This window comes from Syngnathus floridae, chromosome 20, assembly GCF_059516105.1.
Source record: "Syngnathus floridae isolate MCC-2025c chromosome 20, RoL_Sflo_1.0, whole genome shotgun sequence".
Lineage (NCBI taxonomy): Eukaryota > Metazoa > Chordata > Actinopteri > Syngnathiformes > Syngnathidae > Syngnathus > Syngnathus floridae.
Genome location: NC_142432.1, coordinates 4,204,294 through 4,218,604, shown reverse-complemented (window position 1 = coordinate 4,218,604; position 14,311 = coordinate 4,204,294). Strand labels below are relative to the sequence as shown.

The window sequence follows — 14,311 nt, the reverse complement described above, 5'->3', positions numbered from 1 at the left end:
CTTTAAAGCTTTCAATAAAAATAAATTTATGTATACAGCAACATTTAATTGCTTTATTGATAAATTGATTACATACAGAAACCGGAAGCTCAATTAGTATAACAGGATATGTATAACGGGAAAACGCTGTCAAGCTCCGCCCACTCAAAGCAGTAAACAGGAATGCTAGCTGTTAAGAAACATCGTTTGAACGATCGTTTAAGTTGTTCACCCTAGACGGACAATTTGCCTATTAAAGGCGATGGAAGACGACATTCTGACAACGTTGAAAATACTAATCATTGGAGAAAGTGGCGTCGGGAAGTCCAGGTTAGTAACCACGAAGGGTGTTGTTGCAATCGGCTAACGCTGACTAGCAACAAGCTCGTTGTTGTTTTTTGGGGGGTTTAAACAAGAGTGTTCAAGTCGCAACTCTGTCGTGACAGTCTTATCTGCATGATCAATACGGGACCGCTATCACGATTCCCGTAATGGAGTTTAATACGATTAGGGTTTTTTTTAACACGCTAGTTAGCTGGCAGATAAGATGGTGACACCATTGCTGGGATGTTTTTCATGACTGCGTGCGTAATTTTGAGCCATAAACCTTCACATTGCAGATTGTGCAAAATGCTTTGGTGTGTCATAGAATGAGACAAGAAATGATCCAATCTGATGACTAATAATCGGCTACCAAGAAGTGCAAACTGTAGCATGTGCTTTGGGTGTCATTATCTTATTTGTAAGGTTTTGTGAACTTAAGACTTGCTGTCACGACTTAACTTGTAGTTAAGAGTGAACTTTGTCCTATTAACCACAACCTTGCAATGATGTCATCTTGCAATTGGGCAAGTTAAGCACGTAGCAGTCAGTTTAGCAAGACCATTTTACTGTCAGCATCATGTTACGTGTCAGTGAGTCTGCTGTATTTTTTTGTTTTTCTCAACTGTGTTTTTTTTTTTATCCTCTGCAGCCTTCTCCTAAGATTCACCGATGACACATTTGACCCAGAGCAAACAGCCACAATAGGTGAGTAACATTTGATCAAGATAAAACTGAAATAAGTGTAGGGTGTAGAATTACAAGGACACAATTTTGAAACAAAAACCCAAATCCTTTCAAAGATGAAAAAAAAAACCTGAAAATATTCTCCAAGGAAGCTGTTTAACTTGGCTAACTAGGATTCTTTGATTGATTATTGACTGGTTGCTTTTCCATTTTGCAGGTGTTGATTTCAAAGTAAAGACCATCAGTGTAGATGGCAATAAGGCAAAGTTAGCAATATGGGTAAGTACCACAATTCAGTAATCAACAAGAGTATTGAGAAAAACAAAATCAATAATGCAAATCCAGACAGTGTCCAGAAGATGGCAGTCATGCAACACTCAGTCCAACTTTGGTTATCCTGGCTTTTTCTGCTATGGTCTTTGCTCTGTTCATTTTTTTCTTCCCAATCAAAAGTGACATGGTTTTATTTTGCAGGACACTGCTGGGCAGGAGCGTTTCAGAACGCTGACGCCCAGTTACTATCGTGGTGCACAAGGAGTCATCCTAGGTAAGCAATTCCAACACTGTGATTATGATTTAATGAGTGAAAATATTTGAAGTCGTTTTCCCATATCTGTGTTGTTGTTGTTGTTGTTGTTGTTGTGCAAACACTTGCAAAAAATGTATGTTGCAACCTCAATATGTGCTGATGTCATTTTAGAGTTAGGCAAGTGTGGGCTTATGCAATGAATATGAAAAACAGTGTATTTGTCTAATTTAATTAGTTACTAAACACTTGGATGTGAGTCATCCAAGTGTTTAGTAACTAATTTTGACAACTGACAACTTCAAAAAAAATCTACTAAACAAGTGTTGTGTGGATGGAAATCATAAACCAGATTGCAACAATAATGCAAACACATCTGCGGGTTTGCCATTCCTCCTTTTGATGTTTGATGAAATGAGTGACAAATGTGTCAATATATGTATGTATTGCACTTCTTATGCACTGAACCGATACGGACCCAATACAAGTCAATATATGAAATGTGCCTATGCAGTATTCAAAAACATGAAGCTTTTTTTTTTGTCCCCCGCAAAAAAATGAAACCTTTGCTTTTTGAAAAAACCCAACTGCATTCCGATGTCGTGAAATGTCGTCAATATGTGAAATTTGTCGGCCTCCAATCGCCTACCTCTGTTTGTTTGATTGGACCCAGTGTACGATGTCACAAGGCGAGAAACTTTTACCAAACTGGAAAACTGGCTCAATGAACTGGAGACGTACTGTACAAGGAACGATCTTGTGAAAATGCTCGTTGGAAACAAGATAGACAAGGTGAGTTGCCTTTCAGAAAAGGTCACAATTTTATTGACATCATTTTCCACTGTTAGGTGTTTGTAACAGTATTTGATATTTAAATTAGCCAAAATTCATTTTTTTGTTGTCATTGATTTACTTTGCCACACCACAATCCATCCGATTAAGTCATCGTGTAAGGTTAAATTTGTATAGATGCAACTTAATGGACAACTGACTGCTAAATAGAGTATTATAAATTCATTGTGTTTTGTTCTTTGTAAAAATATGCCCTCTTAGAAGCTCACAGTAGTTGACAGCTCCACCCGGCAGACCTCAAATAAGCCATTACTACTTCTTTGTTTCAGGAAAACCACGAACTCGACAGGGCCGAAGGGCTGAAGTTTGCAAGAAAACATTCCATGCTTTTTATAGGTAAGCCAGGAGGATTCCCTCTGAACAGCCACTGGGCACGTCGCAGTGGACTATTACAAGAGGGGAAACTACTTTTTGGCTCTCTAATACTTTTGGTGGAGGAGTTTTAGTGTCTATTTATAATTCAAAGGGTTTTTTTTTTCCCCTCTTGTCCTTAAAAGAGTTGATGTTCTTAGCATTGACTATGATTTTGAACTTTTCACAGAGGCCAGCGCAAAAACTCGTGATGGCGTTCAGTGTGCATTTGAGGAGCTCGTCGAAAAGATCATCCAGAGTCCGGGATTATGGCAGAGCGATAGCCACGGCCGAGCCGTGCAGCTCACCGACGAGGACGCGGGCGGCGGTGCCTGCGGAGGATACTGCTCGCTGCTTTAGATAACAGCCGCGTTTTTTTCTGACATCCAAGTGTGAATACCCGAAACACAAATCTCCGCTTCCGTCCTCTTCCCCTCACACGTTGTGTTGCCGTGAGCTGAATACCCAGACTGTGACCTCGGATCATCCACCTGCGTTCACACGGGCGTTACTGTTTGCACATGTTCTTTATAAAGGTGCGCTTGAAATGCAAAAGCCGCTCAGCCTTGATCTCAACGTAGGATGCGTGGCGTATTACCGGCTTGGAATTTGTGATGAATCGCCATTTATCAGTTTACTTTGTGCAATTGGTGTCGTTTTTCTTCTAAAAAAAGGAAACAAATCAAAGTGTTTAATGATTTGGTTCTGAAGCAGGAATTATATTGACTAAGTGTATTTTTTGTTGTTGTTGTTATTGTTGAAGCTGGCTTATCTGTATCGGTACAGACGCTTTGCTATATGGACAAAAGGATTGGGATACCAGTCCGCCTGATTGGTTGCGGCCGGGGCTCTTAAATCCATCTCAAGGACCTTATTTTGTGCACTGGACTTGGTCATGCTGGAACAGAAATGGACCTCCTCCAAGCACAAATACTGAAACAATACAATTGTCCAAAACATCTTGGTAAAGTGAAAATCAAGGAAGCCAGCTGGAATTGATTTCAATGAAGGTGTCCCAAGACTTTTGTCCATCGTATATTACACTTTATACAGCACACTTTGTTTATGCAGACGTTCTATAATGCCAAACCATCTTAAAGTCCAGAGCCATGGCTTGGATTCCACTCACACAACTGCCTCATTTACTCCCAATATAATCGACTTAGCAAGTGTTTTGGGATGACATTTTATTGACTTTGATCTTTAAGGCTCTTTTTTTTTATTATTTAATATATATATACACACACAGAAGTGGATGAGTCAAATGGATTGGCACCAGCAAAAAAGCTTTCCACCCAACACTGTGGTCAATGTGACACTTCGAGAGGGCGAGACACTCTGGCGCTTGCTCGTTCAGACAGATAATATCAGCGATATCACTAACAGCGCTGCGTTCTGTCATAATGAAGGAAAAGTGTTCAATATCCAGCAAGTGTTGCCTAAATTTGAACAGTCACAAAAAAAAAAAAAAAAGGCTCTGTGCCCCACTTTGCAAATGGGTTTAACAGCCGTGCCGGGTTTGAATCTGGGAAATGTACGGTAGCCCCGAGTGTCTGATCTTTGAATACAGGGATTGTGAAAGGGACATGAATAGCATTGTCTAATCTAAAATAGATTATTATTTTTTATTTTTTTTTATTTACCTGCATGTGGAACTGCCTTACCTATTTTCAGTATATCAATTTAGGTCAAGATAAAACAGTAATTAGGTTTTAAAACTGTTATTGAACACAACATGGTTTTAATATTATTATATTAGTGCATATTCTTGTGATGTCTGCCATTTTATTTCCATTGAGAAATATTCTTGTGTACATTTTAGCAATTGATAGGATCATTCCTAAATTGTAAAGCTGAATGTATACATATTTACTACAGACTGCCCTATCTGTTAAACTATTATTTTTCTTTGTATTTTTTTTTTAAATGTCATTATTACACATACTTTAAGGCTATGTCAAGATAAAGTTAACGCAATAAACGATAATAAATAAAAAAAAAAAGCAATCTCGTTATTTCTGTTTGTGGAGATGACTGCTGTCACGGTTGCCGTGTTGGAAATGTCGCTGTTAGGTGAGTAGTTTTTCACTCGGCACCCTTCGCATTCCGTTGCCTTCGGAATAAAGATGTGTGTTTGAACAGTGTCGGAGGAAGCCTCAGACCCCAGACGTGTGATCGAACTAAATCATATTTTTTGGCAGACATCTCGGGGAAACAACCACAGTCGTAAGTCATCCTACCAACGCTTTAACCGGGATGTGTATAATTCCTGGGCGATTATGAAAGGCTTAGGCCTGGCAGCGTGAGCGAGGACGCTTGTAGCGTGTTCCTCATCTCCTGCCACAGTGCGGCCCGCCGTCTGGAAATATGTCTCAGTCAAATACTAACTGAGGCCTTCATGTGGTGCGACAGTGTGCTGAGCTGTAAGCGCTGCCATATCCTCGTGCCTACATCGGAAAAACATCAGATAGTACGGAAGGTTCTGAACTGACAGATGCTCACTGATTTGTTTTTTTAATTTGGTGGAGGGTGTAGTGAAAAAGATGATTAGCCAACTACTGACAGATCAATTTGATTGAGAAGGCAGAACGTTTCCTTGTCAAAGTATCCTTGAGCAGTATATCAAACCACGAAGTTTCATGAAGGCACCACGCCAGTGACGCCTATGCACCATCAGTGCTGTTGACGTGAACGATAGACTAAACAGAGTTTGGAACTTTTCTACAATGAGAAGTCAAGAGGAACTCCACGGGGAACGCTCGACGGAATACTTTCTGTCCTTCTGTCAGTCTCTTCATGTGTCAAGAAGAAATCCTCCGTTAATAAAGCTTTGTCCTTTTTTGCTCCTCTGCTTTGCCAGTATATCTCTGGCAGGTATGGACGAAAAGTCGGACGAACTTCTCTCGGGAGCAGTCAGAGCTGCCATGTGTTAAAATGTTACGAGACATCAGACATCATTTCATAAGGTGTCCGATTCCCGGGCGTCACTCACAATGTCATGCTCATGGTTAGATTGAGTGCCTTGCTGGCTTTTAAAAGCACGATTGGAAAGATCATCCATTCGTCCTCTGCCATGCATTTAGGAAAGTAATTTATTTACCATAAGGGGAGCTTCGTTGATACTCTGGAAATGAAAACCAAATGATCTCTGATTGAGGCGGAAGGAACTCTTAACAAACCTTCAGGTGGTTTTGTTACTGTTGTCCGAAATCTGGCTCTCGTATCTCTTAGGTTACTTTTAAATAACCAGCAAGCACAAGGGCTTCGGTTTGGTACCATTATCTTCAAATTTCTTCTGAGTTGGGAGGTCTGATCAATGATGTTGGCCCAGGTAGCAAGGTTCACCATCTCCTCATCCACAAAACAGCTTTAATAAGAATGAGCTGGAAACTTCCACCCTAGTTTGAACCTTTAGCCTCCATCCCATGTAAGTTAGATCAGCTGTAATTGAGTTTTACCATATTTTCATATCCAGTCAATCTAATTTAAACCAAAATGGTTATTTTGCAACCCGCTTTTTATTTTTTGAAAACAGTACCCCGTGGACAAGGCCCAAAAGGAAGTAAAGGATGAGGACTTGTCACCCTTTTAAAGAAAACTCCTCTCACAGGAGGGGATGCTTTCATTCGGGCCTCGGGTTACTTTTTGCAATAAACATCTGGGGGCAAGGACACGTCGGCAACTCAGAAGATCCCTTTTGCTATCAAAGTATAAAGATGAGCACATTGCGTTATCTTACCGATAAATCCCCCCCCCTTTGTGACATCTGGTCACACGCATCCTCAGATTCCACGGGAATGGCGTCATTGCGTGTGTCAGGGTACCCATCCGGATCTCTACAACATGGAAACACCAATGTAGTCAGGCCTTCAGCTGCTATAATAAACTAATCACTTTGTATCAACATGGCCTGGGTGTTAGTTTTCCATGAGCCTCAAACATTGTCATTGACTTTACACATGCTCCACTGTAGCCCCCATTGAAAGGGGGGGGGGGCACATTAATAAACTACCTTCTGGTTGAAATGATTGGCATGTATAGAAACAAATTCATTATTTTATGTAAATAATCTACCCTCTGTGTTATAATTGCATGGCTTATTTTTCTTAGCCAAAGACGATCTTAGCTTTGAGGTCGGACCAGAAAAATTAACTGAAAACCACTAAGACCATGTGACCCTGACAAGAAAAGGTCTGGAAGGCTAGAAGATCGGCTGGTGGGGATACGTTGAGCGCTTGAAAATCTTTTAAACCTTTTTAGATGTCAATTTATCTTATTTTGTTACGAAAAACATCTGCAGGCGTCTGTGATGTCACTAGGTTAATACGGATCATGGATATTTAGAGTATTTTAACAAACAGTGGACAATTGGATGTGAAAAGTGTCCTGCTCTCCCACAAAGTCAAATACAAGAGTCCCTGAGGGTATTGTACCCCGGTCACATAATCATGTGATGCTTTGTAATTTGTTTCAACTATCCAGGTTGTTGTGAGTGTTTTATTTCACCGAATAATGTGAGAAAAGAGGCAAGATGAGTGTTTTGTAACGGCAAGACTATTGATCTTAATACGGGTATTTTTATATGTCCTTAAGAGCCCAGACTTCAGTTTGATTGAACATCTCTGCAAAGATGTGAAAACCAAAACGTCCCCTCCAACTTGATGTAGTGTGAGAGAAATGGCCAAAGCTAGTCTTCTTTTTATGGTTAATAACCAGCAAAGTTAAGAATCTAAAAATATGTCTTACTCAAATGTTTTATTATGGTGACAGGTTCATGAACAGTATATTTAAATTTTAGTTTATATTTTTTGTTTATTTTTTAAAGATAATAACACTAAGCCCAGAAGGTTTTTTTTTCTTTTCCTTGCACATTATATTTCTTCAACATACACCCAAAATTCTTATAAGCAAACACTGACAAGATTTAGGGGTACCTACAACTATTGCCTTTGCAACTCAACAAAGTTTTGAATTTCAGAAAATTACGTTTTCCAGACTCGATTGGACATCGTCTCACTTTCAGCCTGTCGGAAATTTAAGCCGGTTTTGAGAGTATAATACCTGTAAACTGTATTATGGGGTAATAATGTATATTGTATGCGGTGAAATTAAGCTAAAGGAGTTTTAGTCCGATCTTGGTTTTGCTTTTCTAAGAATTGGAAATGTTGAGCCGCTTTTTTTTCCCCCCTGTTGAAACTGACACCTTTAGATGCCTTCAAATTCCGAACCAGATGTTTGTAGATGTGGGCAATCTCGTACAGTACTGGGCCAACTATTTTGGCTACACCTCACCCACCTTCTGTTGCAATGTGGCTCATGTTATGACCCCGCTGCGTTTCAGCTTGTCTCGGTCCTCCCCTGTCTTATTTTACACGAGCTCTTGCAAACACTCGCCAATAGTAGACTTGTTATATTAGACCGGGTCATCACCCCGACCGCTGTCTTGTGCCTTCCTGGGGCTGCGAACAGATGCTATTACAGCGGTTCTACTTCCAAACAGTTCAAACTTCAGTTCTTTGCTCATAGATCCCAGAGTGGCCCCTAAATTGGGTTATGATGCGGGATGCCTGAGCTCAGCTTGCCAGCAGGCAGCGGTGCTGTGTTCAAATATTTACATTCATCCAATCCAGCATCAGACAGTAGCGCATGTATGTTTGAGGTAGGTCATGAGATGCCATCCGTCACCTTTGACCCTGGATATCAAGTACTGATTGCTGGCCTTCACAAAGGCTTTGAGTTAAAGCAACACAATGTTGTAACTTAACCTGTAGAAAAAGAGCGACACGATCATTTTGATTGCACATTAAATTGGAATACCGAGGCCCCACCCCCTTGATAGTTATCTTAACCAGGTAATGCGGGGTGTACTTGTATCACAATTTTCATAAATCAATTTCAAATGAAAATTTTCGTGATATGACCTCTTATGAAAGAAGCTTTGAACAACAAAAGCAAAAAGTAATCACATTTAAAAATTTGCAAGCCGTGCATTTGGTACCCGGTCCCAACCTAGTCTATATATAAACCGTCAATAATATCGTCTTGAGCACTTCAGAATGAACATTTATCAAATCACATAACTCAAAATATAAAGTGATTTATACTTTGGCATCTTTTTTGGTTTGATGCTTAATTTCTACCATTTTCCAGTCCAGGATTTCAAGTCTGTCTAATCAGAGCGTCCCAACTTTACCGTATAAAACAACGTTGTCAGTAATAATCCAGACGTCAGGCTATATATTTGTAGTTCACACTCAGTGAAGAGACAACACAACTCTCATTTAACATTTTCTTGGTACGGCCAGTGAATAATCGCTTCAAATATTGCCTCCTCTTGACATTAACGACCAGTACATGAAGACAGATTGTTCGATGCCGTGGCTAGTCGAAGCAGAACAGGATTAGATCTTTCTGTCCTCAAAAATCAACTGAAAATCACCAACTGACTTCATCAAATTGCAACTCACCCGCGCTTCCATTGCACGTCCAGACGGTTCCATAAGCAACATCTGGAGGAATGAACTGCCGCGTTGGCTCAGTATGCCCGTTCGATTCCAGATTTATGGTAACATTGCAGTTTTGGCTTTGGCTATGTACAAAATGTGAGGCCTGTTTATTTGCTAGCCTTCAAAAGTGGCTGTTATACGTCTACACAAAGCTGCCTGTGAGCATTAAAGCCCCTAAATCTGTCTCAGCGACTTGGCCGGCTCGTCTAAATATCACAATACATTGTGCGTTAATGAAATAGATGAAATGTGCGTACGCATCTGTATTTAATATGCCACCCTTTTTAAAATACATCCAGACGCTTTCACCAGCTCTGAACACATGGCTTTACGCGGGACGCTTCATCGATCAAAGGGATTAGAGACCCTGCGTGTTTCACAGATAGTGCACATGGCAAAGGCAAGATAAGCAAACCGGATTCAAGCTCAGTCCGTCAACAATGTAGCTTTGTATTCCTAAACACAAAGCGTTAACATTGAAAGGACGCCGCAGGAATCAACATTCGGCCAAACCGCATTCCTCCGGCAGCTGCCATTTCTTACATCTGCTGTATTGACTTGACTGTTCCGAGGAATTTATTTAGCCCTTCTGTGATGAAATATTACACAGAGCCACCGGGCCCAGCTCTTGTCCATGCCTTATTTGTGATCCCATAGCTGTCATTATGTTATGAGTGCTTGCAGCTCCTTGTTTTCCTCAGCAGCAATGGAAATACTGTAGTTTCGATTCTCGCCGAGCAAAAACATTGTCTTGATCGCCGTGTATATTATTTAAATCCAAATATATGTCCACCTACTGCTCACAATATTAATCATTTCATTTTACAAGTGGTTATAGTTACATCATGATAATCAACAATCCAATGAAATTTTATAGCAGTCATATCTGGCCCAGTTTTAGATTTTTTTTTTTTCTATTTCAGTTAGTCTCAAAATTATTAAATAAATATTCCGGCGCAGAGTTATGTTTTAAACAAGCAGTTAAAAATCTATGGACATGCATCATATAAGTAGTTTGTCGGACAAAATAATTGTAGCATATTTCACTATCTGGATTTTTTATTGGTTTGTACCCAACACACACACATATTTTCCACATAAACTTGGGATGGGGAAGTAGTAATGAGGTAAAATCATTTAACAATGATGTGACTTCAAACACGTGGAGCAAAGATCGCTTTGCCAACAGATGCAGGCGAAAATGATTAGAATTGAGGAATTTCTCTGCTTAAAGGGCAAGGGCACATCTCAAAGCGATCCAAACATATGAGCTCAGGATTACTTTGGCAAATATTGGTCAAACACTCCAATACGTAGCTACATCCTCATAAGCCAGATCAAACTTATCGGTGCCAAAAGGAAGCCTTTAAGTTAAATGTGTCCAGAGGAGCTGTCTCGGAGCGTTGCGGTATCTTGTGATGGACCGTCACAGTGGAAACCTGATTGTGGTCAGACCAGTCTGTATTTGGATGTCTATTTTGGACGCAAGGGTTGATATGTGTGCCAAATATGACCCTCCGTACCATTAGCATCAGCTAGGGTCTGTCATGGAAGGGGTTCAACATATGGGGCTTCGTCTTTCCCCGAATTGTAGGTATTTATTGTAGCTTCAACCTAGACCAGGGTGTCAAACTCATTTTTATCGCGGGCCGCATCGTAGTCATAGTTTCTTTCGGAGGGCCATTATGACAATCAACACACCGGAGACTAGTCAAAGCTGTTACAATTGTAATAAAAATTGCTAGCAATTTCTGTATTCTTTAAAAGTAAAGACAATTTGTACCTTAATATTGACAGATGAAGCACAATTTGTCTTCACGGGCCACATAAATGATGTGGTGGGCCGTATCTGGCCCCCGGGCCTTAACTTTGACACCTATGACCTATAGTAACTCCATTCATAAATACCTCAGAATGGTAAGAATTATTATTACTATTTCTTAAAGTGTGACAAAGGACCGGAAAGCTATACGATATTGCGTAACATACCAACGAAAATGTACATTTTTTGGCGACAAAGGCAAAAAATCACTGTCAGTGCAAGAAGCTTTGAGAACAGCCGTCCTATAATCATAGCATATATTTGATTTTATTTTTAAATTGTTCTGCCTCAGCCTCTGACAACACCCAATGTGGAGAATTCACTACCAGGAGCAAACAGCTTTTGATCTATTTATATGTTCAAAGAGTGATATTTTATTTTTCATCGGTCACTTGTTCAATGCCCACAAAATGTATTTTTAGATTTAATTCCCTTTATGAAACAGCAACATGTTAGAATGTGTTGACAAAACTTCAATTGTTATTTTTTAAGTACTTCATGTGAAAATATGTCATGATTGTGTATAATTCAGTTAATAATCAAAATAAAAAATCAGTGGAAAGTTGAGAGACTTCCAACAAACAACTAGTGCAAGTCTTAAACACGACACATGTTGTCGTGCACATCTTTTGTGTAAAGACATTCAATCACCGGGGGAAGACAAGGAATTATTTTTTTCTTCCTTGGTCATGCTTCATTTATTGTCCATCCCATTCCCATTAAGAGCGACATGCAAGCAGCGAAAGTAGCTCATCTGTAAGGCCTTTGGAAACCCAAGGGTCACGGTTCAAGTTCATCTCCGAACAAAAAGAAATTGCATGCCTGCGTGTGTGTGGTCTGCACCAAAAAATATACACCAGTCTAAAAAGAACTCGACAGATACAAATTGGTAAGAAGTTTTTTTTAAAAAAAAGCCTAAAGGGACTGCTGAATCAAAACACCCATTAAATTCGATTTTCACAAAAACAATGATTTATTTAGTGAAATGAATCTAAATTAATTGATTAATAGAGTATCAAACTAATCAGTGGCTATTTTAATAAACTACTAATCGTTTTTTAATCGAGTCTGGAAAAAGTCACAAACATTATGTTCTTGTTGCACCATGACAGGTTTGTTGCTGACCCAAGAAAAACAGTAAAGCTAAATTTAAATAGCTAAATAAGATAACACATGCATGAAAGTAGCTATAGGTTCCGTTCCATTTAGGTTTTGGAGAAGACATTTTAATGGAAGGTCATACTAACCACTTGGATGGCACTGTACATTTATTGGCTAAATTATAAGAAACAGCTGTCACTATGATCCAGTGCAGTTCTAAACCGGTGCAAACCACAAGACAATAATAACCATATTGTAGAAGGTATCTCATTCAAACTGAACATTGAACATGATACTGTAATGCTTTGCGGGCAAAATGTTTGCTGTCGTACTGAACGTCATTATAAATAGTTTCTAAAATTGATAACAGGGTTTTCAACACTCTGGAAAGACTTCTGATGGAATGCAACTTGCCAAATAGTGAGCAAAATAAATCATTCATCTTCCGCACAATGTATTTTCCACATTTCACTATATCAAAGTTACAGATTGCCTCTGCAGAAATGATGCTAATTTTTGTAGTGTAATTAATCCACGGTGTAATAATACATGTCTGGCCCTTTTGATTATGTCTGCTTTTCACAATAACCATGACCTGATCACACATCACCTTTAACAAACATCCATGAAGTTATGGCTTGATCCAAAACAGCTCAAATCCCCCAAAAGTGATTGCAAGACCCGACTACGTTTTTAATCAGTCCATTCTTTCAGGAATCAAACAATTAGCCGCTGCAGTTTTTCTCATATTTGCGTTCAAGGGGGCAGGCTTAAGTTTTAATGAACACGGCATCCTTCACATCATGATGGCTAATTACTTCAGCATGCCACAGGAGTCATTTTTCCTCATCAAATGGGGAATTATTTTCAAGACCTTCTTGTATTTTACTTCGTGGTTCACTTTTGGGCCAACTAACCTGCCAAGGTGAAACCTGGAGTCTGTCAAATGGTAGCAAAGCGAGAGTCTTTACTTGTCTCTGATTTGGATGAAAATATGAAACATGAGCTGCAGGAGCATGAAATGCCACTAGTCGTTTTTCAGTATACATATATAAGAAAAAAAAAGGGATTATTTCAGGGAGGGCCACGCCGAGGTCCTCTGATACACAGGAAAACAAGCAGGCCTGCATGTTTGGACTTTTGGCAGTCTCCACTGGCGCTGACTAACAAAAGAACCACAGGATGCAGCGACGTCCAGTTTGTGGCATCTTCTGCTACCAATCTGGGACGGGCTCCTGTCAACATCTGTCTGTCAAATTTTTACAATCTTGTTTTCGCTCTCATGTTCTCTCTGGTGCAAGAAGGTTCATGACTTCTGCTCGGGTCAGTTGAATCCACCCTAGAAACTGAAGGACACCTTTAGACCCAGACAGTGCACAAACGCCATCGAGGCAACTGACAGTATCACACAGGATGCTTATCACCACAGGATTTCAAATTATATGTTCAGACTTCCTTAGGTATCCACATCACAACCCCAAATTTTAAGAATTTTTTTTATTCCAAATCCTTTATTTATTTATTTTTTTACTGCTGCTGCCCTCTTGAACTCGCCTAAGATTGATTATGATCCAATCCCGGGTTATACAAATAAAGAATGATGCCAAACATGCTTCTGAAGGTAGCAAAAATACACAAGAGATAGTAATGGCAGGGGCTCAAACCACTAATGTGCGGCATGAGGCAGACACAGCTCGCCGCTGTATACATTCGGCTCTGCTTGTCATGATTAGTTTGTTTAGCTCTTAAAAACCGCTGCGCCTCGTGCGTCATAAACAAACATGCCCTATTTTGTGATGGGACACAAATTGTGGCCGGGTGTTAGAATCAAGACTTCAGTGTCATCATCAACAAAAGGAAAAGGACAGTTTACATAAATGAAGTATTCTTAGTTGTTTTTTTTACTGAAAAAAAATGGCGACAATTCTCCAACCTTTTACTGCGCCAATGCACACATTTTATATTGAAAAAAAATTGTTTTAATATTGAAATTATGGTGACTTCGTCTTATTCCATGCGACTAATATTTGGTTGTACGAATGGTAAATTGTGAATACACAAATAAATCGTAAATTCTGCCTTCTAGTGGAAGACCATTGAATTGCTCGGTCTGTAACTATGCGTAGCTGGCTTGGATAGATCACCTAATACTGTCATAAATATTTA

General features: G+C 39.6%; 1 protein-coding gene across 1 annotated transcript; it reads left to right on the top strand.

Annotated features, from left to right (window-relative positions):
• The first annotated feature begins 124 nt into the window (after positions 1–124).
• Positions 125–3,888, top strand: rab18a (RAB18A, member RAS oncogene family). The gene is made up of 7 exons (XM_088364112.1): positions 125–309; positions 953–1,008; positions 1,205–1,266; positions 1,462–1,534; positions 2,187–2,305; positions 2,635–2,701; positions 2,907–3,888. The coding sequence occupies exons 1-7, from the start codon at positions 242–244 to the stop codon at positions 3,074–3,076; spliced, it is 615 nt and encodes a 204-aa protein (XP_088220238.1). The 5' UTR covers positions 125–241; the 3' UTR covers positions 3,077–3,888.
• The last annotated feature ends 10,423 nt before the right edge of the window (positions 3,889–14,311 follow it).